The sequence below is a fragment of the Heteronotia binoei genome, chromosome 8 (genome assembly GCF_032191835.1).
Source record: "Heteronotia binoei isolate CCM8104 ecotype False Entrance Well chromosome 8, APGP_CSIRO_Hbin_v1, whole genome shotgun sequence".
Taxonomy (NCBI): Eukaryota; Metazoa; Chordata; class Lepidosauria; order Squamata; family Gekkonidae; genus Heteronotia; species Heteronotia binoei.
The window spans coordinates 99,518,049-99,545,157 of NC_083230.1; the positions used below are offsets into that span (position 1 = coordinate 99,518,049).

Genomic DNA, 27,109 nt, shown 5'->3' on the forward strand with positions numbered 1-27,109 from the left:
GGACAAGTATATATTAGGGAAAGAAGGAGCGTTTTTCCCTACTTTGATTTATTTCTTCTTTTCACTATTTTAAAATGCCTGTATATAGTTGTAAACTTTAAATAAATGTTTTGTCTTTTTAAAAGGTAGTCCCTCTGTACCACATAGTTTCCCCAAACGCCTGACCACACTACTGCAAGAGGGGAGTCCAGGGAAGGGGGAAGGCATACAGTTGGCAAGGGTGCCAATCTTCTAGCGGTCTCCCAAAGAAGGACTTTGGTCTTTGTCATAACCAGATGCTGGGTTGGCAGAGGACCTTGAGGCCAGGCCTCAGAACTGGCAGGCAAGGGGGATTGGGAGTCCTGTTCCTCTCAGTCAGGAACCCCCTAAATTGAGCAGGTGGTGGCAGTGTTCCCTAGTGGTGGGAAGAAGATTAGCTCCCTTCAGGAGCTAATCTCAAAAGGGAGTTGACGGGACCAGGTCTGAAGGCAGAATCGGGCTGGTTCCACCACAGCACTTTTAAGACCAGGCCTTGAATTTAGCAGGAGCTCACAGGAGTGCAGCTCCTGAACCTTTCTGAGAGTTCCCCCTCCTCCTCCCCACCTTGTCCACTGAACAGTAGGTGCAGCTGCATAACAATCCCCAGGGGTTGTTTTGTAGAAAAAAGTGGAGCTCATCCAGGGATTCTTATGTAGCTGCACCTACTATTCAATGGACAAGGTAGGTAGAAGGAGGGGGAACCATCAGAAAGGTTCAGGAACTCGCTCCTGTGAGCTCCTGCTGAATTCAAGGCCTGACAATCCCTGGATGAGCTCCACCATCTATTTTTCTACAAAATACCCCTGTTTAAGACCAACAACCCTGAATAAAACTTTGTTAGGTCTTAAAGGTGTCAGTGGACTCTTAACGAAGCCTTTGGCTGTTTCAACATCTGCTAACCTACTAGCAGAAGGGGCTTTGTGCTTACATGCCCACATGCCCGGCAGTGGTGTCTCCTCCTGGTCAGCGCATTGAAGGGCTCCTTGCATTTCATACACATGGTCACTTCGTTGTCTCGAATCCATCTGGGTGCTCTCTTCCCAAGCTCAGCATTCTGAAAGGGGAGGGAGAGAGAGGGAGAATCAACTGCAAGTACAGAAAGTGAACTGCTTTTTCTTCAAAGAAAGATCAACACATAAGCTGTTCTGAAGCTTCAATGACACAGTGCCAAAGTAGACCTTACACCAAAATATAGGTGCTATCCAAAGTGGCAAGTGCATGTTACTGAATTCCATCCAGAACAGAGGTGTCAGAAATAGCTGTCTGAGGGGGTAGCAACTAGGGTTGCTTGCCCCAAATTGGGAAATACCTGGAGATTTTGGGGTTGGAGCCTGGGGAGGATGGAGTTTGGAGAGGGACCTCAGAAGGATATAGTGCCACAGAGTCCACCCTCCAAAGTAGCCATTTTCTCCAAGGGGAAATAATCTTAGTTGTTTAGAGCTCAATTGTAATAGTGGGAGATCTCCAGGTGCCATCTGGAGCAGTCCACCCCTGTACTTACTTGTTCTACAGGAAACTCCAGCACGGCTGAGTCAGGAAGCCCACCAACCAGGGGCTGTGGAGAAAGGAGCAAGGGTGAGGCCACACCTGAAAATGTGCCATAAACAGCCTCAGAGCCCAGCAGGTGTCTCAGAAGGAAGGCAGAGCTCAAGCAGCAGCTGGCACTTGGGCTCAGGCCAGCCAGAGAAGGCTGGCAGAAGCTGGGGCCTGCACAGGCCTCTTAAAGCCTCAGGGGAGGACAGTGAAGAAGGAGAGGGCCCAGCCAAGAAGGCTGTTGGCTCAAATACCCTTCATTCCCTGTTGCCCACCCCTAAAGAGAGAGTACTGAATGGGTCCAGGGTCAGCCTGCCTCCAGGCAATCCTTTCTTAGGCCAGCCCTTGGTGAGCTGAGGAGGAAGGGCAAGGACTAGCAGAAGGCTAGAGACTGCAGGCTCAGGGTGCAGCTAAATCCTCCCACTCTCCCTAAACTGAGGCCCACCCCTTGGGCTTGCTGAAAAGGAGGAGGCTGGAGGGTGTACCTGCCCTGGGCTCCAGCCAGTCAAAGACTGACAGTAATACCACTAAGGAGTGAAAGACTGATTTAACATGTTGAAAGGGAAAAAAATAGCTGTTCTATATTATACTAATTGAGGAGAAAATTCAAAATGTTAAGTGAGTACTTTCTACTCTCAAGAAATACTCCATTGCTATAGTAATGATAAAGCTGTAATCACAGTCTTTCTGTATGTTGCTCTTTGTATATATATTTATTTACATTATTCATAGTCCACTTTTCTTGCTGGGACTCAAGGCAGACACAGAGCAAGTCAATACAAGCAACAGGAAGGGACATGCAGAAAACAATGAAATAGGATTTGGGTTGTAGAACCAACCAGAAGTCTAAAAAAAATCAAATAATATTCATTATAAGCATATTGCCTCTTCCTAATATTATAGGCTATTCTCTATTGCAGGCTATTCTTCCAGGCAGATTTCTTTAAAATGTCAACCAGAAAACTGTGAAACCATTAACAGGTTTCTGGAGGCAGTTTTGGAATAGATTAAGCCTAACAAACTGAAACTTAATCCAGACAAAACAGAAGTACTAATGATGGAGAGTGAGTCTGATCCAGGAAACCGGCTGTTTCCTGTTCTGGAAGAGATTGCACTGCTCCCCCTCGCGCCCCCGAATAGATTTATAGCTTGGAGGTGCTCCTAGATTTGGGCCTCCTGTTGAATGAACAAGGGGCAGTGGTGGCCAAGGATGCCTTTCACTAGCTTTGGCTGGTAAACCAGCTGTAGCCCTTCCTGGGCAGAAAAAATTCTTGCCACTCTGGTGCATGCCCTGGTAACATCTAGATTAGATTACTGCAGTGTGCTCTAAGTGCGGCTGTTCTTGAAGCCTGTCTGGAAACTACAGTTGGTAAAGAAGGCTGTGGCAAGAACGCTGGATTGGAATGGACCATGTCACTCTATTCTTGGTCTATCTACAGTGGCTTCCAGATCATTTTTGGGCTCAGTTGGTATTGACCTTTAAAGCCTTGTACCATCTAGGACCAGCATTCTTTAAGGGCCTCCTCCTCCCACATGAACCTGTGCCTATGCATATACTCTCGTCATCTTCAGAGGTCTTGCTTTAGTTCCCCCTGCCATCTGAAGGGGGAACTTCATGAGAAGGCCCTCTTGGTCATGTCAGAAAAACTTTGGAACTCCCCCCGCCAGGAGTTTTTCTGTCTCCCTCTATTGGGTTCTTTTGCCAGCAAACAAAGACTCTTGTTTCATCTGGCAATAGCGGTTACCAGCCTCACTTTTAGCTTTGTTTATTTACATGTTTTAATGAAATTATTTTATAATTTTAACTGTATTTTTAATTGCTGATATGTTTTAATTTTTTTTTAATGTTTGCTGCCTTGTGGACCCTGATAGGGTGGAAACAGCCTAAAAATATTTCAAATAAATAAATATTGGGTGCGGCTGCATACACACAGAGTTGAAGAGAGAAATACAGTGGTAGCGGAGGAGGAATAGCCTAACAATGGCTGGAATGAGATGTCTGTTTTACCTATGCATAAAATAGTAATTCCCTTGCTAAAGAACACAGCATCTTTTCCTTATCTGCAAGCAGTCTCCATCTTAGCAGAATATACACTCAGATGGGGAAGAAACCCAGTAGGAAACCGCTCTCTCCAGAGAAGATGCAAGAAGCTTCTACCAGAAGGAGAAAAAAATATATATCCGCTGCTACTCTATGTGTGCAAGGAACACTTTATAAGCATTCATGGCCCCTATGGCTCCAGAATTTCTTGGCTCTCACACTACATTTGATTTCATGGATATATACTTTGGGGGAAAGGTTGTGCTGCTGCTAATGATAACACATTATGTGAACTGGCACTAGGAGAAGGGTGGCCAAACCTGCTTAATGTAAGAGCCACATAGAATAAATGTCAGATGTTTGAGAGCTGTAAGACATGAACATTAGATGTTTGAGAGAGGAAGGAAGGAAGGAAAATAGATGGGGAGAGGGAATAGGGAGGGAGAGGTAGAAAGCAAGCAATTTTAACTTTAAATGCATTCTCCAAGCTGCTGGCTGGCTTGGCTTGGAGAAGTGATTTAAAGAGACGCCTTCTCCAAGCCAGCTGATGGGGCAGTGGCGCCTCGAGAGCAACACAGTATGTGTGAAAGAGCCACATGTGGCTCCCAAGCTGCAATTTGGCCACTCCTGCACTAGGATTACTGGGACAAGACATGGTATGAAATGTGGTTTGTATGTACGACTGGCAGTGTTTTCTGGATCATATTCCAAGAGCTTAAACTAACAGACATATTCTTATCAACCATATTAAAAACTTTCAAAGCACTTCTTACTTACAGAAACTTCAATAGGCATGTCATCATACTCTTTTGCAATAGCGTTTCTGAATGTTTCATTCCTCTGCTGAAAAGCATCTATGGTACTCTGAAGAGCCTGCAACACATTAAACAGATAAGGAATCTGAAACCTAGGATTTGACAGAAAGAAATACAGACAAACTGAATGTCATCGCAGAAGCATGCCTAATTTCACTATAATATTAATTTGATCAGAGCTTTTTTGTAGACAAAGCCCAGCAGAAACTCATTTGCATATTAGGCGACACCCCTTGATGCTGAGCTAGCCAGAACTGCATTCCTGTGCATTCTTGCTTTTAAAAAAGCCCTGAATTTAATTTTCAAAAAGCACCACATAAGTATTAGAAGAGCATGAGCACCCATTATCTCCTTCAAGAACACATACAAACTGCACTGCTTGTTCCTGCTTCACTCTTCTACTAAAACATGGCCCTGGCTTTGACTCCAGGACCGATTTTCACCCCTCCTCCCCAATCCTTAGGGTGGCTCTTAGCTTTTTTAAAAACCTCCTTTTCCAGGCATCTGGTATATTTAGCCACTTATGCTTGTACAACTCCCTGAATCCCTGCTCTAGTGGCAGAGGAAGGGGTGGCATTTTTTTGACTGCCACAAAAGCCAGCCAATCACCACTCTGCATAGGAGAGTTCCACTACAAATAGGAAGAATAGAATGTTCCTGTGTTCTGGTTAGCTAGGAAGCTTGTACATTAGTCTATATAAAAGTGAGGATTTGCATCAGATTCATATACGTCACTCTTCACCTGAAGTTTACTTTGCAACAATCTCATATAAGGCAAACTCCATAAGGATATTTAGTGTCGAGTCCTTTGACACTTTAAAGGCTACCAAGTTTATTGTTGCATAAGCCTTAATAAGTCAAGTAATTTACCTTTATCCATTCTTCTTTATCTTGTTCGGAACTAAAAGAAGGACACAGTTGGAGATAACCGTTAAAAGCAGGTTAATTAACTACAGTCATTATGTTTTAACTTACTGGAGATGCTTGGATTCTTTCAGCACAAAATCTGAAGTGCTTAATGAGGATAATGAAACACAGGAGTCCAATTAAAGGAAACTGGGAACCTGAGTTCAAAAGCTGATGAGCTTTTAGTGCTCAAAGTTAAGATTACATTAAAGATGATCTCAACTGAGCTCACAAAGAACAACACGGTGTTCATTGAGTATATGCGAATATATAAATATCAATGACTAGGAATAAGGCCTGTTGTGGGGGGAAATACAACAGGCTCCACAAAGAGACTCTGGGTGAGTACCCCCCAACCCTGCTGTCTTCCCACCCACCAAGTGAAGGCATTCACTCCCCCCCACACACACACTTGGTACACACACACATCTGGAACAGTTCTACAGTTATGCACACTGGAACACAAACTGCTTTTTATAGGCTAAAAACAACAGAACTGAATTTCCCAATCTCACAACCTGTTCCCCTTTTCCTGTCAATTACAGCCATTTGCCAAGAGTTCTAATACTGAAAAGCAAACCTGCATATGATATGCAAACAAATAGTTTAGTATTTATCTAAAGCCAAACAATGCATATTGGATAGATTTTTTTTAGTTATCAGGAAAAGAATGCAATAACTTTTAATAGTGTGCATGTACACATATGAACAAAGAGCCTGTCTACACACAGTTTCCTGCCTCCTTGGGTAAAACTAGGCCCTTGAGTAATCCACTTTCCTTCCTAACTTTTTCCCTACTTAGAAGAACACTTATATTGAAGAGATCCCCATGGCTATCTCTGAATCAGCATGTCTCCCCTAGTCCTGGTTACCGAAAGCTGGTTTTCTAGCTACATTTCCAAAATGTCAAATGCATTACTTGACATACAACATTTTACACCTTTTTCCTACAGAGACTATGACACATTATGTGGGAGATTCACAGTGGGATATGCCAATATTTTTCTTTAACATTAGAAACTCATCACAGGTTGGAGGGAAGGGAAGATTTGCACAGCTCAGAGGCAGAAAGGCTTAGCTAAGCTTTCCTCCAGCAGAGACAGCCGTTTCAGGCAGTTATTGACTATAATAAGAAACACAGGACAGTTGTTCCTGAATTGTGTCTGTCACTTTCCCTTACCATGGACAATTTAAAGTTACCTGTCAAGATTTTAATTCAGTAGCACTTCAGAAACCAACAAGATTTCCAAGTTATGAGGTTTAAAGTGCCAAAGCTCCCTTTATTAAATACCTGACAAAGGGAGATTTGACTCTCGAAAGTGATTTATTGTATTGTTTTATTTGTGAGATGTCATGTTAAGGGCTAGGGTTGCCAATCCCCAGGTGGAGGCAGGGGATGCCTTGGTTTGGAGGCCCTCCCCCTGCTTCAGGGTCATCAGAAACCAGGGGGGGAGGGAAATGTCTGCTGGGCACTCATTATTCCCTGTGGAGACCGATTCCCATAGGGAATAATGGATAATTTATCTGTGGGTATCTGGGGCTGGGGGGGTTGTTTTTTTGAGATAGAAACACCACATTTGTAGCATAGCATCCAATCCCTCTCCTCAAAAGATCCTCCAAGTTTCAAAAAGGTTGGACCATGGGATCCAATCCTATGAGCCCCCAAAGAAGGTGCCCCTATCCCTCATTATTTCCAATGGAGGAAAGGCATTTAAAAGGTGTGCAGTCCCTTTCAATGTGATGGCCAGAACTCCCTCTGGAGTTGAATCATGCTTGTCACAACCTTGCTCCTGGCTCCACCCCTAAAGTCCCCAGATATTTCTTGAATTGGACTTGGCATCCCTATTAAGGGCTCTGTCAAGGTAGCACAACGTTTTTCAAAATGAGTAAATACTGTAGTGTAAGATCTTTTACTGGACCCTTTTGAGGGCTGTTTTCCAGGTGGATATGAAAAGCTGAATGGTTAATCTGATCAATCTGATCGAACATTAAACTCAGTCCCTCAACAGTGATAAGTAACCCCTATAGGAGAGCAACAGGAAGAAGCCTTCTATGTAATGAAATGCACCATAATAACCATAATCATTAATGTGCACTCTAATGGTCACTGGGAAGTAAACAAATGCACATTCTTCTGGTAAAGGAAACCCTTTGGGCAAACAAAACTTTAGCATCAGACCTAATGCAATTTTTATAGGCTGGAGAGATGTATCTTTAATATATGAATATGCATATCATAGCTAGGTGTTTTTGGGAGCAGTAGGTTAGGCTAGTAATATGGACCCTGGGCAGGGGCTCCATAGGTTCTCAGAAGTTCTCAAAGAATTGATATGAGAGTTCCAGGTTTCCTTAAAAGGAGATTTTTAATAACGCATCAAAGTTACAGAAGATGCAGGTTAAGCTTGTGTCAGATGGTCTCGAGTAAGTACACACACAGTGAAACTTAGCTAGACCTCGAGACTCCAGGAATAAAACTACACATCTTAAACCCTAAATGCCAGCTGAGAATCAAAGAATAATTAAGTAGCTACCCCAAACACTTGGATGAGCCAGGACATCTGCACTTGGCTTCCAGTGAGGGGGAAGAAACGACCCAGGATTTGAAGATAATAAGCATGAGAGATAGAAAGGTCTCCTGACAGTGGCTAACACTGTCCTCTCACAAGATTCAGGGCTACTAAGCACCAGCATGTAACAAAGTCACCCAGGCCATACCTCTAGCAAGGGTGGAAACGCCAATGCTGAACTTTAATGCATGCTCACTAAGAAGTGTAACGATCTACAGATACTGCTCACAAAATACAGGCAAACTTCCACCAGCCTACCATGTTAAGAAGAATTTAGCAATCACTGTAAAACTGCTATTGTTAGAAAACTACAACTATCATAGACTGTACAAAACAGTTTATTACCTGAATCCATACCAGTCTTCAGTCTATACTTCTTAAATTTACTATATTTTTATGAACTCATTACTCAAAGTTGGTTGCAATCAAAACAAGCAGGTGAAAAAACAATGAGAAACTTGACATACTAACAGACACAATTAAAACACTGTCAAAAGATTTCATTTGAATGCTGATAGCCAGGGGTCATTTTGTAGAAAAATAGGTGGTGGAGCTCATCGAGGGATTGTTATGCAGCTGCACATACTATTCAGTGGACAAGGAGGTGGAACTTTCAGAAAGGTTCAGGAGCTGTGCTCCTGTGAGCTCCCACTGAATCTGAGGCCTGCTGATAGCTATTCCCAAATTGAACCAACACACTGTTCCCCAGGCATCATGATATTCTTGGGTCTCTATCTGCCTTTGATCTTCTCACAGCACTGGAAACTTCAGAGTTCCTATCATTGTCACTGCCCCAACCCACAAGATACCACACCGCAAGTTAGATTTGACAGTCATCTGGAAGACTGAATTCTGACTTCCCCCATGTAGCTAACATGCAAGCATCATCAAGAGTTATTACATCACAGTTTAATACAAGTGCACTTTTCTGTCTGCTCGAGATTCGCCATAGCTGGAGGAATAATAGGAATTGGACCTTACAGCTTTTTGACCCTTTATCCAACAACAAGGTTTTGTTCAATGAAGAGTTCGTGTCTAGGAAGAGAATCCATGCATTTCATATGCAAAACCAATATATCCCTACTGTACCTTTGCTAGTAAAGATAGTCCCTTGTGCAAACACTGAGTTGTTACCAACCCATGAGGCAACATCACATCATGATTTCTTCTTGGCAGACTTTTTGTTATGGGGTGATTTGCCATTGCCTTCCCCAGTTATCTATGCTTTACCCCAGCAAGCTGGGTACTCATTTTACCAACCTCGGAAGGATGGAAGGCTGAGTCAACCTTCAGCCGGCCACCTGAACCCAGCTTCCACTGGGATAGAACTCAAGTTGTGAGCAGAGCTTGGACTGCAGTACCGCAGCTTACCACTCTGCGCCATGAGGCTTTACTAGTACTACACCCTAAGTCTCAAACTGTCATGTCTCTTACCTGGCCTGCAATTCCAAAGTTCGTTCTTTCCCAGACACCTGAAACGTGTGTGGGTATTCTTCATTGTGAGTTTCCACAATCTTCATGCCATCAATGCCAACTCTGGTCCGAACTGCAAACTTAGATCCCACTAAACTGAATTTGGGGACACAGTACAGCAAAATGTTGTTGAACTGCAAAAACACAAGATACACCCACTGATATTAGGTATCACAAAAACAACTCAAGGTTGCTGATGAATTAGATGCTAATGAATGACTGATGAAGATCTTATAAAACATCACTGGAATGTGTGCTTTATAAGACAAACACCCCACAACATTTATCCAACCATGGTTTAAGTACTCTTCCCTTTCCCTTCAATCACCCTTCCCAAAATTGTTTCTCTCTGTTGCCTTGTAAAAGCAAAAAAATATGCTGGAGATCAAAATTGCACATTTGCATGCAACATATTAGGTCGCATTTCTAAGTGCAGGAAAAATGCTACAAACAACAGGGGAGCAGCCTTAAAGAAAGGTATGATAAATACACACAGATGTAAAACAAATGCCCACCTACTGCGCAAAGCAGTCCTTAATGCAGAAAGCTCCTTAAAAAGGCAACTACTTTCAATTACAAAGATGGGTGACCACATAAACAGATGAGGTTGCCTTATACTGAATGACATTATTAGTCTTTAAAGGTCAGGACTGCTACTCTGCCTGGTAGCTGTTATCCAGGATCTCAAGGTACATGTTTTAAGTTATCTGCTACCTGACCTGTTGAACTGAAAATGCTATGTGTTGAACCTGGGACATTCTCCATGCAAAGCACATGCTCTACAATATAACCATGGTCCTTCTGTCATTTCACTGCATAGGTACCATTACTGAGGACTGCATTTTAAAAAATCTTGTGGCCCTTGATTTATATCAGACACGGGCAGAAATGTGCACAGGCTCGTCTATGTTGCTTGGTAACTCCAGGCAATTTCCCATAGCTACATGAAGATCCATGCTGCTACCATCACTGCTGCTTTACCAACAGTCCCTGTACTACACAATGCCCTGCATCACTTATTTATCTGCTTTATTTAACCTTTGTAGTCTTATGTATCCTTTTAATGGCAGCAAACACCACCCTATGGTTAAAAGAACACAGCAGGAGCAGTCACAGCTAGTAAAAGTGCTCTTATAAACAGCAGTTGCAGTAAATCCTTGTGAAAAAATATTGACTAGAAAATCAGATCCAATCTGTTTACATTTCAGTAGGTTTTCCTTACTGAATTCAAATGCCTGATAATGAAGCCTACCTATTTCTAAGGATGCAAAAGAAAACCCAAAGCTAAATCTCTCTTTCTTGGGGGGTTATTAACCAGATGCTAGATGGACATCTGACAGCCATGCTGATTCTGTGAACTGTGGTGAGTGGGTGGTATTTGTGAATTTCCTGCATTGCGCAGGGGGTTTGGACTAGATAACCCTGGAGGTCCCTTCCAACTCTATGGTTTTTTATTCTATCTACAGTCAGCTATTGCACAGGGTTGGTTCTTAGGCCTCCATGCTGCTATGCATGGTAGTATCTGAATTTTTAAAGAATGAAGTAGTCAGTTTTCTATACCAGCCTGAATTTAGCATAAGGGAATTATTTGTTCTTTTCAACCAAATGTCTCTTTAAGGGGTATTTGCAGTATATATCTATGCATAGCACCATAAAATGGGAGGGCAACTATGACCCATCTTTCAGAACTTCTTTATTTTGTACAGATTAACATATAGAGTGGGTTTCTACCAATTCTTGCCAGAACTGACACTGTTAACAGCTTCAGTCATTCTTAACACCAAAAGCAAGTCATTTAAATGCTATTACATAGTTTCATATACTAACCTATTAAGGTTATTTAAGAGTCATGAAATTCAGTAGTGATACTGACTGCAGCTCTGCTTTTTATCTCTAGGGTATACTATAAAAATGGCTTGCAAAGAAGAAATCATTATGGATTATGCTGAGAGTGCAGATTAAGTACATACAAGGATTTCAAAGGATCAGTTTGATGGTTTAAGCTACATCTGTGTCATCTAAAGCTTATATGGGCACAAGTGACTTTTTTCTCGTGGTTTTATATATGCATAGTTCTACTGTTTGAAATGGGAGGAGGAGGAAGGGCAGGACTGAAATGTAAATATATACTCCCCTGCTCACCCAGTTGGGGGTGGGATCTACCATTGACTAAAAAGTAATTCCTGAACTTTGCTAATGAAGTCTGCATCTATTCAGCAACCCAGATGGTACTTAATCAGTCCTTTTGACTCTCATTTCATTTAGAGGAAAGAAAGATCAATTGGGAAAAGTGTGATAACAGGGTCACCCACAGCTGCGGCACAGGACTGAGCAAGGTCAGTCCTGTCTCCTGGTCTTTTCAAAGAAGCCAGTTTTGCACCTGCAGGTCACAACTTCCAAACTGGAAGCCAGCCAAGGAAACAAATACATTCCCTTCTCTCTCTCTCTCATTCTCTGGCATAAACTCTACCCTGCTTTCCTTGTACTAACACATGGAATTCACTGCCACAGGAGGTGGTGGTGGCTACAAACATAGACAGCTTCAAGAGGGGACTGGAAAAACATATGGAGCAGACGTCCATCAGTGGCTATTAGCCACAGTGTAATGATGGAACTCTCTGTCTGGGGCAGTGGTGCTCTGGATTCTTGGTGTTTGAGGGGGGGGGCACAGTGGGAGGGCTTCTAATGTCCTGGTCCCACTGATGGACCTCCTGATGGCACCTGGTCTTTTTGGCCAATGTGACACAGAGTGTTGGACTGGATGAGCCATTGGCCTGATGCAACATGGCTTCTCTTATGTTCTTTACTGGCCTACACCAGGGGTCCCCCATGTGATGCCCGAGGGCACCATGGTGTCTGCAAATACATTTCCAAGTGCTAGGCAAGTGTTTTTAGAAAGTGGGCAGGACCAGCCATTTTATTGCATCCATCAAGGTGCCATGCCCACCACACTGTATCAGAATTCTAAAGGTACCCATAGATTTAAATAGGTTATGTACCCATCTCATGATTTAGGGCTATATTTATACTGACACTGGTCAATACTAACCAAGGTTCCAGTCTTAAACAGAGTTTGAAGTAGATGTGGAAACATCGGTTAAAAGAGAGTTTGATTTTCCACTGATGCAAATGTAATACTAAACTTGGTTTCATGATGCCTAAGTAAGAGAACACTAGATTTGCAGTCATGTGAAAGAGGCACCAATGATCTTAAAACAGATAAAAGGAGGTACTTCTTCACCCAAAGGGTGATTAACATGTGGAATTCACTGCCACAGGAGGTGGTGGCGGCTACAGGCATAGCCAGCTTCAAGAGGGGGTTAGATAAAAATATGGAGCAGAGGTCCATCAGTGGCTATTAGCCACAGTGTGTGTGTGTGTGTGTGTGTGTGTATATATATATATATATATATTTTATATGAAAGGTAAGTGATGTATGATAATACTTACTAAGAAGAGGTATCTTTCTTGAGCAGACGTATTACGAGCAGCAAGTTTAAGGATCTGTCCTTCTTTTATGAGTTCATTTGAAGGATTGACAATATCTTCCTCTTCTCCTAACATTTCATAAACTTCCAGCATCTTCTTTAAATTTTCCTGGTCGATCAAAACAAAACAAAAAATACCAGTGAGGCTACTTAGAATCATTTTTACAAAGTGACTAAACCATAAAGAATAAAGCAATAGTTTTTTTAAAAAAATTAATAATAACTGTGAAAACCATTGACATCATTGTCACAAATCAACTATGCACTTGGTTCAGCCAATGCAAGGTGACTTTGCTAATGATGATGTATGTGTGTTGGGAGAAAAAGAGGTACTTGATTCAGTCAATGACAACAAGCCTTCTTTAGCAAAACACTTAAATCACATGATAGTCTGGCTGCAATACTGAATTGGTTAGATTCTAGCAGGAGCTCCTTTGCATTTTAGGCCACAAACCCCTGATGTAGCCAATCCTCCAAGAGCTTACAAGGCTCTTTTTTGTAAGCTTTTGGAGGATTGGCTACGTCAGGGGTGTGTAGCCTAAGATGCAAATGAGCTTCTGCTAGAATTCCACCCCTGGTTAGATAGATTATATACCTTTGGATCAACAAAGCAGAGCCTTCAGTTGTAGAGCAGCTGCATCCCAACAGATCAGGAATGAAATGCAGAACAGCTTGAAGGCACTCTCTAAAAAAATAGAACTTCCAGGTCTGCTCTCTCACACAAGAGAGGAAACCAACTGTGGGGATTCCTCCACTGGGGGTGTTAGCCCTGGACCCCCACTCCAACTATTATGGACTATAATTCTCTGGCGAGACTCACTATGGACACTCAATGAACAATAGTCATATAGCTTCTATGTCAACTTCACTGTGAACATTCAGCCTCCATGGACCATAACCATTTGGCTCCTATGCCGGGGGTCTATAAATGGTAGGGGGAGGCAGATGGGCTGCTTCTGCCACCTGGCTGCCTAGTGCAGAGGCAGCAGAAGCAGCCCCAGTCTCCCCCCACTGCACTAGAGGACCGTCACCGAGAGGTATAATATAACCCTGTATGTCTTCCCTCATATGTCCCTATCCCTTTTCCTACCTATTTTTCTAGGACTGTGTGATTGGTGATAATTGCGTTTCTTGTATGCTTGAGTGATTTTTCTAATAAAACCCTACTTTTAGTACACCAATCTCCTTGTTGTTTAAAGAGGGCTCTTGGGTGGACTGACTCCTGTATACACAGGTTATCAACCCTATACATTTTGCCATCTTTGCCCACCTAAATAATTCCCCCCTTATCTTGTTTGAGGGCATTTTGACTAACAGGGGAAACAGACATTTAGAAGAGTCCAGCCTTCAGATGAGAGGAATCTTCAGGCCACACTACAACTCCAAGAAAGAGTGCAGTTTCAGAGATGCCTACTTACACATACATTCATCATCTTTTTTTAAAAAGTTACGTGCCTTCTATAAAGTTACACTGTTCTATCCGTATGCATATATATGCATGTTTATTAATTTAAATGCATGATCAATTAACTGATTTTAAATGATACTCTTCTACCTGATATCTGCAATGGCTTTACCATTTAGAGCAGGGTTAGCCAAACTTGCTTCATGTAAGAGCCAAATAGAATAAACAGATGTTTGAGAGTCACAAGGAAGGAAGGAAGGAAATATAGATGGGGAGGGAAGGGAGGTGGAAAGAAAGCAACTTTAACTTTAAATGTATTATCCAAGCCACTGGCTGGCTTGGCTTGGAGAAGTGATTTAAAGACACAAATGCCTTCTCTAACCGGGGGGGGGGGGAGGCTTTGAACGCCATACAATATGTGCAAAAGAGCCACAAGTGGCTCCCAAGTCACAGTTTGGCCACCCCTGATTTAGAGTCTCTAATTCTTTCAAGATAGTTCAGAAACAGCAAATAGCATAGTTAACAAATGTAAATCTTTCCTACTTTGAATGGTATATGCAGCCAATTTTGTATGAATTCCAATTAAAATATGAACAATGTTTTGACAAGATTATGCAAAGGAGAAAATCCCCAAAAAAGCCACTCACCATTTTTCGGATGGCACTGTTGGAGTGGCTTGCTGCTGTGGATATTATTTCCAAGGATTCTGTAGAAGAAGAAAAAACCCCACAAAGATAAGTTGTCAGCCCTACAATAAGTTAATTTCTAATTCAAATGCAATATGTAAATATGTAAAATTTGGATTAAAAAAAAAGATTACATGTAAGGAAGACTGAATGACTGAAACCAATGAGTTCTGTTGAATTATCTGAATCTGACAGAGAAAGTCAAAGCAATGGTCTTTGCATAGTTGACAGAGGTAGGTTATCCCCTCAGTACAAAGCAGATGTGGGACAGGGAATATCAAAGAGTCTTCAGGTTCAGGTTGAGAAATACCTGGAGATTTTAGGTGTGAAGCCTGAGAAGGACAGGTTGAGGGGAGGCACTTCAATGAGATATAATGTCACAGGGTTGACCACTTTCTCCAGGTGAACTGATCTGTAGCCTGGAGATCAGATTTGATCCCAGGGGTTCTCCAGTCACCACCTGGAGGTTGGCAACCCTAGGTAATATTCTCAGTTGGATAAAAGTATACAGAACATACACACCCTGTCATGAGAAATTTTTTCCCAGGACTGGAAATATGATTTTTCACCTACAGCCTCTTCAGATAAAATCCTTATTAAAAAAAAACACAGTTAAATCCATCTTTTCCACGCATGAAAATATAAGGACCAACACAAAATGTATTGCAAAAGCAAAAATGATTTTAACAATTTAACAATGCTAGGAATGAAGCTTGAAGGGAAATGTGAAGGCATTAACTGAGTTTAGGAAACCTTCCCACGGTAAATGAAACAAACATATACCATCTAGAGTTTCATTTAACAGGCCACCTCAGCATCAAACAATAAACTATGATTGATTATAGCAGAATTACAGGGCCCATGAAGTAATTTTGCCATCTATATGGGAAATGCAGGAGTTACCTTCCTGGGGAGGAAATGCTGAATTCCCCATGGTATACAGATGGACCTGTTCCTTTCCAGATTTAAGCTACTTGGGATAGGTTTTTCTTCTTTCATAATGCTAGAATTCAGGGTGACCAAATTAAGCTGATGGGCAACAGATTCAGGACAAACTAATTGATTTAACAATTTACTTAGGAAGCTTACTGTTGTAAGATATAGTGACACCTGACAATTCAGATGGCTTTAAAAGAAAATTTGACCAATGATGGCTAAGTGGAGCCTCCATGGTAAGAGGTAGGACGTTTTTGAACACCAGTTACCAGGGAGCAGTGCCAGGGTCAGGCTGTTGCCCCTCTGCCCTGCCCAAGGTCCATCTGGAGAGCAGCTGGCTGGCCATTGTGAGAACTGGATGCTGGACTAGATGTATCTTTAGTCTGTTCTTAAGTATTAAAAAGACAGAAAATAATTCCTTAGTTCTAAAGCATACACAAGGACTTTTCTTAGTAAATGTTGTTTCCAAAGAGATCTTGAGTAAAGATTTCTGGCCCTCCTCCTTGGCTTTTCCAATGCCAACCAGGAGAAGAGGCAAAGAGGACAAAAGATATTTCTAATCATGTGATCTGTGTTCAGAATCCGCAACCCTTTGCAGAAAACCAAGACTGAAAATATCTCGTTATTTTTGTTTGTCCGGAAAACTCTCACAAAGGGAACATTTTTCAGAGATATTTAACTATTGCACAGAATAGAATGTTTTAAAAGGTAACTCCTGTGAAACTGTGTTCTCTCTGCCCTTCCCAGCCTTCAATCTGAAATGTTAATGACTCCTTTGTTACAGTTCTTTCACAATACTGAACATATAACTCACACAAATAAACACATGGTCGAATTATGCATTATGCATGGGATGGAGAAAGTAGAGAAAGAAGTACTTTTCTCCCTTTCTCACAATACAAGAACTCGTGGGCATTCAAAGAAATTGCTGAGCAGTCAGGTTAAAACGGATAAAAGGAAGTACTTCCTCACCCAAAGGGTGATTAACATGTGGAATTCACTGCCACAGGAGGTGGTGGCAGCTACAAGCATAGACAGCTTCAAGAGGGGGTTAGATAAAAATATGAAACAGAGTGTTGGACTGGATGGGCCATTGGCCTGATCCAACATGGCTTCTCTTATGTTCTTAATGTCGTTTCCTTAACCAAAATTTCTTGATCTTCTCTACTTATAAGTTATTACTATTTTTTAAAATTATTTTCTCCTTCTCTTTTCTTTTTTTCTTTACCTTCATTTTCTCTTACTGTGCTAGTCATGGATCACACCTAATGGTAATTACCTAATAGTAATTTTTTGTAATAACCTGCATAGTACGTACAGAAGAATATATTTAGGCAGTTAGGAATTAATATATATGACATAACTTTTTTAAATAATGTATTTTTTGGATTGATTGTATCTTGATACTCATCTTGACCTCTCTTCTTGAATAGAGAATGATTAGCATGTCTAGTTACATTTATGTAACAATATCCTTCCTCAATATTTATTATATGTATTTAAGTATTTGTGCTAGTTTATAACTTGTTTTTAATAAGATTAATTAATTGTATACATATATTAATATTGATATTTACTAGTTTACTTAAAAAAATTAAAAATGTTAATATGAAACAAATAAACACGCGTTTACTTTCAGCATCCTTCCAGTCTGGGGAGTCTGAAGGTAATTTTCTTAGGTAGTCCTTCAAGAGCATCTCATATCGGGGAATGCGTTGCACGGGTTCTAGCATGTGATGCTGCAGGGTCAGGTTTCCACAGGCTTTCTGTTTCTAAAGGGGACAAAAAAAAGCATAATGATATTAGAAATATGTTATGCTCTCTCTCTCTCTGCTAATGTTATATCCTGACTATGAAAAATGTATCTAAGCTTAAAGTCTGTAGAAATACTAACAAATGAAGCTTTTTAATTAAATAAAATCCCCAGCTCAAATATGCTGCTTTATTAAATCATTAAAAACCCTTTCTCTTAGCAACACAGATTAATTTACTGTTTATAGTTCTCATTTGTAAATAATGGTAATACCAGAGGAATACAAAAAAGGAACAATGTACAATAATATAATTAAAACTGAACTTTAAATTATCACTTTGATTATACAAGCATTAACCAGATTATGAAAGTGACTCAATTATTTTTTCTATGAAAAAAAAATCCTTATGCAGTCAGAAGTACTTACTGGCATCAAGGGAAGAAGAAGAAGACTGCAGATTTATACTCCACCCTTCTCTCTGAATCAGAGACTCAGAGCGGCTTACAATCTCCTATATCGTCTCCACCCACAACAGACACACTGTTAGTGTGGGTGGGGCCGAGAGAGCTCTCCCAGAAGCTGCCCTTTCAAGGACAACTCCTGCGAGAGCTATGGCTAACCCAAGGCCATTCCAGCAGCTGCAAGTGGAGGAGTGGGGAATAATAGGTTGCTTACCTGTAATTGATGATCTTTGAATGGTAACCTGTGTAGTCACACACTTGGGTTCGATGCCCTGCATGAATCCGACCTCGGTGATTTTTCAAAGCAGCGTCAATGTTTCTTTTGCGGCCCTTCCCTCCAGGTCCGGCCGGAAGTGGTCACTGAGCATGACCGGATCCGGAGGGGAGGACCACCCTCCCACTCAGTTTCTTCCAGCAGCCGCTGGCCAGTGCATCTGGATTAATTTGACGAGTGGGCCAGCAGTGGGGAAGGCTGGGTGGGTCGTGTGTGACTGCATAGTTGACCACTCGAAGATCATCAGTTACAGGTAAGCAACCTGTTTATCTTCTTCATGGTCCCTGTGCGGTCCCACACTTGGGTGAATAGTGAGCTGTAGGATGGCGGGTGCTGGCCATAGCGATGGGGCTGTAAAAAATAGATGTTAGCGTGAGGCCTTATTTCTGATGTGTTCACCTGGTGTCCCAGTCACGGTATCATTGCAGGATGGACTGGAAGACGGAGTGGCCAAAGGATGCATCCTTCCGTGCCCGGACATCCAGGGAATAGTATCTCACGAACGTAGACTGAGATGACCAAGTGGCAGCCACGCAGACATCTTCCATTGGAATCCCACAGAGGAATGCTGAGGAGGTGGCAACTGCCCTCATGGAGTGTGCCCACAGCATGTCGAGTAAAGGTTGTTTTGCTAGTTCATAAAACAGTTTTATCGTGCTGGTCACCTATTTCGCGAACCTCTGACTTGAGAGGCGCTCGCCCTTTCGCGGTTTACTATAGGCCACAAAGAGTCTCTTGTCCCGTCTGAAGGGACAGGTCCTGACGAGATAGAAGGCTAGGGCACAGCGTACATCTAGAGTGTGTAGTGCCCCTTGTAGTTGGTCGGACGGTTCCTGAAAGAAGGTGGGTAAGACCGTCGGTTGGGAGAGGTGGAATGCGGACACCACCTTAGGGAGGAAAGAAGGGTCTGGTCGTAGGAAGATTGTGTATGGTGCGTCGCAGTGGAAGGTGCAGATTTTGCTGGCCCTCCTCGCTGATGTTATTGCGACTAAGAAGGCCGCCTTCCAGGATAGTAGGTGAAGTGATGAGGAGGCTAGGGACTCAAATGGTTTTCCCATGAGCTGAGTAAGCACGAGTGATAGGCTCCAGGAGGGAACGAATGTTTCCAAGGGGGGCTTCAGATGCATCATGCCCTTCAAGAAGCCCCTAGACACTGAAAGAGAGAAGACTGTCTGGGCGTCTATCATGGAGTGGAACGCTGAGATTGCTGACAGATGCACCTTGATGGAAGCTATGCTGAGGCCAGAGTTGGACAGTGTGAGAAAGTAAGATAGAATCATGGGCAGTGGGGCGGACTATGGTTCGCAGCCCCGCTGCCGTGTGAAGTTAGCGAATCGCTTCCATTTAGCAGAATACGACTTCTGGGTAGATGGTTTCCTGGAGTTCAATAGTACATGCTGGAACTCTTCTGGGAATTCCAAGGTTGTATTCTCCAGGCCGTTAGGCGGAAGAGTGTTGGGTTGTGGTGTAGTACTGCACCATTCTGTTGTGTTAGTATGTCAGGTGCCGGTGGCAAGTGTTGGTAAGTGTTGTCGGAGAGGTGGAGTAAGCTCGGAAACCATGGTTGGTGTGGCCACCAGGGGGTCACCAGGATGCAGCCCGTGTTGTCTGTCATGATTATCTGGACTGTGCCAGTGATTAGGGGGATAGGCGGGAAGATGTAGAACAGGGTTCCCATCTAGGCATGGAGAAAAGCATCCCCCAGGAAACCATTCGTCTGGGCTCCTCGGCTGAAGAAGAGGAGGCACTTTGTGTTGCATGGCTTCGTGAAAGCGTCCACGATGGGTGGACCCCACTGTGAGAAGATGAGTTGTATATAAGAGTCGTTGAGTTTCCATTCGTGGTTGTTCAGTGTGGTTCTGCTGAGGGCGTCCGCTTGAGCGTTCTGTGTGCCCGGGACATGCACAGCTGAGAGGTGAATGGCATTCACAATGCACCATGCCCATTGCATCTGTGCCCTGTGGCAGAGCTTGTTGGATACGGTTCCACCTTGCTTGTTTATGTAGTAGACCGTGGCCATGTTGTCTGAGAGGATGAGGACGTGGTGACCCTGGAGGTGGAGTCGGAAGGATCTGAGGGCACGGTGGACTGCTAGCATTTCTAGGCTGTTGATGTGTAAGGCGCCTTTGGCAGGTGACCACGTGCCTTGGGCCACCAGGTTTTCATAGTGTGCTCCCCATCCATGGAGGGATGCATTGGTTGACATGGTGGCCGACAGGGGTGTCTGCTGGAAAGGAATACCCAAGTTCAAGTTGTTGTCATTGGTCCACCGGTGGAGCGAAGAGATTACTATGGACGGGACTTGAAGCTGTGTAGATTGATGTTGTCTTTGCGGCCGAAAATTGTGAATGAACATCAGTTGCAGGGGTCTCATGTGGACGTGTGCGTAGGGTATCACGGAGGTCGTGGCCGCCATATGTCCCATTAGGCACTGTATTGCATGGGCTGACTGACCTGGGGAGTCCATGAACACCCAGATTAGTGTTTTTAGTGTCTGTGTGTGGTCCTGTGGGAGGTATGTGCGATAGTTCATCGTGTCCAGGTCTGCCCCGATGAAACGTAGGTTTTGTGTCGGCTGCAGGTGGGATTTCTCTAGTTTCACTGCCAGGCCCAATCTGGAGAGGAGTAGTCGCGTGGCAGCAATGTCTTTGGTCAGCTGTGATGGTGTGGAGGCAACTAGCAGCCAGTCGTCTATGTACGGTAATACTTGAATGGACTGTTGGTGTAGTGCCGCTGCCACCGCCATGCATTTTGTGAAAATCCTTGGTGCTGTCAAGAGCCCGGAGGGTAGGACGTGGTATTGAAAATGATCATTCCCAACTGTGAATCGCAGGAATTTCCTGTGGTGTGATCTGATGGAAATGTGGAATTAGGTGTCCTGGAGGTCCAGGGATGCTAGCCAAGATTCCCGGGGTAATAGTTGCATGATTGTCTGTAGGGTGATCATCCGGAACTTCCTGGGTTCTTTGTAACGGTTCAGTTCCCACAAATCCATGATTGGGCGTTTTCCCTCGTCTCGTTTTGGGACAATGAAGTATCTGGAGTAGAATCCTTGTCCCCTTTGGGAGGGAGGTACGGGTTCTATCACCCCTTTTGATAACAATGTATACGCCTCCTCTCTGAGTGCTTGCGAGGGGGGGGGTACGAAGTGGTGTTTGCGAGGAATGTCTGTGAATTTGATCGCGTATCCCAACCTGATGATGGTGAGGACCCAGACATCTGATGTTATGGGCTCCCATTGTGGTAGGGAGCTTGAGAGTTTGGTTCCTGGGTTGGTTGGTGCGGATTATGGGGTGCTACAGGGAAGTTCCGGGTTGGCGATTGGGTCAAAGAGATTGTTTGTTCTGGGGGGACCGTTTAGCTGGCTGTTGCTTGGCTCTGGCAGAGAAGGAGGATCTTGTGCTGGTGGAAGGCCTCCGCTTCCAGTTGTCCATGCGGCGTGCAGGGTATGGTTTGGGACGGTGTGATGGTGTCCATTGTCATGGTTTGTGTTGCTTTGTCTGTCCAGGGGCATTCACGCCCAGGCGTCTGGCCTTCTTCCTGCCATCATCCATGGAGGATAGCACTTGATCGGTGGTGGAGTGGACAAGGCCCTCTCCATCAAAGGGTAGGTCCTCGACTTTTTGTTTTAGGTCTGGTTGAAGTGTCAGGGCTCGGAGCCAAGCATGGCGTTGCAGGGCAATGGAGGATGCCATTGCTCTAGATGAGCAGGAAATGGCATGTCTCAGGAAGTGGCTATCTCGTTTATGAGGGCGACTGCTTGTGGCTGCGTCTGTTCCGGGAACTGGGATAGTATAGGTGCAAACTTAGCTCCAGGGTGAAGGTGTAGGCTGCAAAGTAGGCCAAGTAGTTGTGGAGACGCGATAGCATGGATATGGTGGCATAAAGCTTGCGACCTAGGGAGTCTAGCTTTCTGCCCTCTCTGTCAGGGGTTGCTGGGTGCCGTGTAGTCTTGGTCTTTGAGCGGACTGTACTATGACTGAGTTAGGTGCCGGATGGGTGGTAAGGAACTTTGCGTCTGCTGGTTGGATCTTGTAAAGAGCCTCCAGCCTGCAGGACATTGACGGGGTTGAGGCCAGCTTATCCCATGTTTCCTTGAGGGTTGCGAGGTGTACTGGTAGCATTGGCAGGGGGGATGTAGGAGGCAAATCTGATTTTACCAGCTGGTAGACCAGGTCTGTAATCTGAGGGGCGTCTGTGTGCATTGGGATATTCATCACCTCTGCCATCCGAGTTATCAGTTCCAGGTAAGACTTGGTGCCTTCCGATGGGGACAAGGTGCCTGACGGTGTAATGTCTGGGGAGTGATCAGTTTGGGTCTCGTCTGGCTCAGAATCTGATGATGAGGAGACCGAAGGAGACTGATAAGGTGATTTATCCGGTTGGCCCGGGAGTAGATCATCTGGCATGTAAAGTGGGGGTTCATCCCTGGGTGTTTCTGGGGCCTGGTGGTGCTCCCAGTGTGGCCAACGGTGGCTGTTGTTGTGGGGGAAGTATCCTCTGTGGTACAATTTGATGGATGATGGCGGCTTTGAGTGTCAAGTCTAGCTTGTAGGTATGAGTCCAGATATTGAGTGTAGCGTGCTCTCCTATGTGGCGAGGGGGATCGCTGGTGGCAGTGACACCTTTGCCCCATGTATTCGGGGGATGAGGATCGGGGACTGGGTGATCTGGATTGGTAAGTATACCGACGCTGTCTTTTGCATTGAGACCCAGATCTGCTCCTGTATGTGCGGGATCGTGATCAGCTGCGGGACAGAACGTGTCGGTGTTGGGAGTGTAGCCTGCTTCGAGCTCTCAAGTGGGTGTATCGAGATCGCAATCTGCTTCTACGTCTTGAACAGCTGTCTTGGGACCCTGAGGCTCGATGTCGAGGGGAGCTACACAATGGTTCTTGTTGCAGGAGCCGCATCAGGTTGTGTCTAGGAGAGGGAGGTGGATATTGTCTGGGGGCCAGTCGATTCGGTGATGTAGTTATGGCCTGCTCCTGGAGCGGTAGGGTGGATGCCTGAGAGAGTAGATGTGGTTGGCTCTGTATATCCCGGAACCAGCTGGCTTGATTGTGCTGGTGGGAATTGAGGGCCCTTCCTAAGACGGCTGTGGCTTGAGCAATTGTTTCGGCGTCGAAGGGGTCTGTGTCTGGGATGACGATAACTGCTGCTCTGTCTGGATCTGTAGTGAGGTTGGTCAGGGTTGCCGTTAGGGGTTGCGTTGTCACCGTCGATGGGTATGCCAATTGCAACACTCTCAATGCCGGTTCTGTCGATGTCGAGGGTCGTGCCCTAGGTATCATGGAGTTTGACGTCGACGTCTGGGTAGTGGTCGGTATCGATATTGAGGTTGATATCAGAGTTGTGGTCGGCATCGACATCAAAGTCGTGCTCAGTGTGGTCACTGTTGATGGTGCTGTCGGTTTCAAGGTCGGCTGTTGGGCTTGCCGAGGCCGGCCTACGGTTGTTTCGGTGGCAGTAGAAGCCTGGGGATGAGATTTTTCCTTTTCCCCCGATTTTTGCTTCTTTTTTGGAGGAATCTGCTCTGTCGCTAAATCTCCCTGCTCTTTTTTTGGGGGGGAGGTGGCGAATGCCTGGATTTGGGGTGGGGCATGAGGACAATCCCTAGGTGGTGGCTTTGATGCTGAACTGCTCGGTTTTTAAGCGTTTGCTTACTGAAGTTGCAGCAATGCGTGCAGCGCTCGACGTTGTGGCCTTCTCCCAGGCAGATTAGGCACAGGGAGTGATTGTCCGCCAACGGGAGTTTTGTCCGGCACTTCGAGCACCTTTTAAAGAAAATGGCGGCCCCTTTTCTGTCCGCCAAGATTGGAGGGTGGGGGGAGGGGGAAACACTCATGAGAAAAAAGGTTGAAACATCTCTTCTTTTTTTTGTAGGATGACGAAGGAGGAGGAACAACGAAGATGGAGACGAAGAGGAATGATGAGAGGAGAAGGAGAAGTTGAAGCTTGAAATGCTGAGCGAGGTACACGAGGTCCATACAGGGCAGCGGTGAAAAAGAAACTGAGTGGGAGGGCGGTCCTCCCTTCCAGATCCGGTCATGCACAGTGACCACTTCCGGCCAGACCTGGAGGGGAGGGCCGCCAAAGAAAAGAAACGCTGATGCTGCTTTGAAAAATCACCGAGGTTGGATTCGTGCAGGGCATCGGACTCAAGTGTGCGACTGCACAGGGACCACGAAGGATATCAAACCCGGTTCTCCCAGATAAGAGTCCACGCACTTAACCACTACACCAACTGGCTCTCTTGCTGTATGATTTAGCATTCCCCTCCCTAATTTATACTCCTGTCTCAAGCCCTTGTCCCTCTGCTTTGCTACTTTCTTCAGACTTAAATGACCAACTGAAAATCCAGATCAGAATTACAAGGTGAAGAAGGTAATTTGTGACCATCTGTTCCAGGGGAGACAGGAGAGCAAGAGATCCACAAATGGAGATTTACACTGCTGGGAGTGGGGCAGTGGCAGAGATCCAGATTGAGACTGTGGGGCTGCTAACAGACAGGCATTTGGGGGCGGTTGCGAGGTGTACTGAATTGAGCCATCTCAAAAAGAGCCGTCCGGAAGCCTCCACACACTCCCCTGGGAGGTGGTCCTATCCCGTCCTGGAGGTGGCTTTGTGCATTCAGACGGGGAGGCGCCTCAGAAGCTGGACCACTCTTCCCCCCCCCACACACAGAAGTTAAGCACTCAAGCACTCCTGGTAGTTTTTAAGAGGGGAAAAGGTGGAAGCGGTTTGGGGCCGGCTTGGCACTTACACACCACCAAGTCACCTCGCTTGTGCCCTTCCGCTTCCAGACAGCAAGGAGGCGACTGGCATTCAGCTCAAAAATTTGCTACCACTTTGGAAGTGGTAGCTTTTTGAGCTGCTCTCGGGATGCAGGAGGACAGGGAGAGGACAGGATGAGGACAGGCAGGCAGATTTTGTGCATGGAAGGATTTTTTGGGTTGATTTCTGAGGTGTCTCTGAATTGGCCCAAAGTGTCAGTCTGTTAGCAGCCTGGCATGAGAAAATGGTTTTTAAAAATTCCTGAAACACAATTTTCCCTAATGCAAATTGCCTCCCCACTCCGCCTCCCAAACTACTATTTGCTAGACAGGGGAAAGGTGCATGTATGATCTGCCTCTGTGTTTCCCCGTAAGATGATCAATAGCTAGGGTGATCAAAGTGAAGCTGCATCAGGAAAATGGAAGAGGAGGAAAGGAAGAACAACCCCTTCCCTACTGTCCAAAGAAAACTGGGTCTTAAAAAACCACACAGGATATTCCCTTCACAGCCATCATGTCTAATTTGGCACTCAACAAATAACAAACCTTAAAATATCAGGTTAGTAATGCAGGAACAATATGACCATGGGAATCTATCCTTAAGAAGGCAAATCCACTTGGTAGAATAGCTCGGGAAGGGGAAAATGTGTTACAGAACTGATGCTGAATGGATCAGATCTGTTGGAAATTGTAGTTTGGTCTTGAGATGCAATAGTTAATGCCAACTGTGAACGCTGAATAGCATATTTGGGATATTCTACCAACCTCTCATTATAAATGTTTGTCTTTACCAGTAGAAGAAAAGAAATTAAGATAAAATTTGGTCATTAGCCAAATCACTTGGTTGCCTTTGTGAGTTACCTCTAAATGTTACAGTTTTCTGACATTTTCCTTAAAAACACTTCCTAACATTTTAAGCAATATTCATAACAGCCACTGAAGTAGACATTTTGTCATTAGTGCACTACCAGCACAAAACAAGTATATTTAAGCTTCCTTCTTTCCCACCTCATACTCCCACTAATAACCAAGGTAAAAATACTAGTTTACTTTTTGCAACAACACAAACAAATTCCTTAAGGATCTTAACAGTCTGTTTACATTACAGTATGCCATTAGAATATTTAATCTATCACAGACAGCCTCCTTCAGACCACTGGGAACTCTTTCAAAGTTGACTCATGGAAAAACTTCACATTCTTTTTAGAAGATGCCACTCAGAGTAAATTTACATGTTATGGTGAAGGTCTCTCAATATGTTACTGTGCCATTTTCACCAAATAAACCATCCCTTTGCACTCCACTATTAGTCTTGTGTGTCGATGGGGTGTTTAAATTATGTATGTTCTTCCCTCCTTACTAGGACTAATAGAGGTTAGGATGAAGTGCAGTTTGTATCAGGAAACTTTATTTTTATTTTATTTTACTTAGTTTACAACCTGTCTTTCTCACCAAGACTCAAGGTGGCTTAGAAGAATATAGAAGACATTTCATCTGGACAGCATAAGACACCCAATAAACAATGCAACAGTACTAGGGGATTACAATGCAAGCAAAAAGCTGTCTAAATTATGACACACCATAAAGCAGAATGTGAATTGCCTGGATTAATGCAGTAAAAACAAGGTGAAACAAACAATAAATATGGCAACAGACTACAATCCTATTCCATTTTAAAAGTGTGCTCTTGGGGTGTTCTAATCCCTCTATAAAACCAGTTTTAATTATGGTTGCCAACCTCCAGGTGGGGCCTGGCAATCTCCTAAAATTGCAACTGATCTCCAATTTATCTCTGTTGGGGGGGGGGGTAGACTCTTCAGCACGCACTGTACTCCACTGACATCCTTCCTTAAACTCCCCCTCCCCCAATTTCCAGAAATTTCCCAGCCAGGAGTTGGTAACATTAGTTCTAATCTCTTTTAGGAAATATTCTCTTGAATATGTTTTGCACATTCTACAAATTAGAGAAGTCTGGTG

The 27,109-nt window shown here is 44.1% G+C and overlaps 1 protein-coding gene across 4 annotated transcripts in view; it reads right to left on the minus strand.

Annotated features, from left to right (window-relative positions):
* FGD4 (FYVE, RhoGEF and PH domain containing 4) overlaps window positions 1-27,109 on the minus strand; it is a 180,961-nt gene that overhangs the window by 7,304 nt on the left and 146,548 nt on the right. For all 4 annotated transcript variants that reach the window (XM_060245701.1, XM_060245704.1, XM_060245703.1 and 1 more), the window contains exons 8-14: window positions 17,502-17,640; window positions 14,894-14,952; window positions 12,804-12,950; window positions 9,315-9,487; window positions 5,278-5,308; window positions 4,370-4,465; window positions 947-1,072 (exon numbers count right to left, since the gene is read on the minus strand). In XM_060245701.1, the coding sequence (XP_060101684.1) occupies window positions 947-1,072; window positions 4,370-4,465; window positions 5,278-5,308; window positions 9,315-9,487; window positions 12,804-12,950; window positions 14,894-14,952; window positions 17,502-17,640 (771 nt within the window). The remainder of the gene's footprint in view (window positions 1-946; window positions 1,073-4,369; window positions 4,466-5,277; window positions 5,309-9,314; window positions 9,488-12,803; window positions 12,951-14,893; window positions 14,953-17,501; window positions 17,641-27,109) is intronic.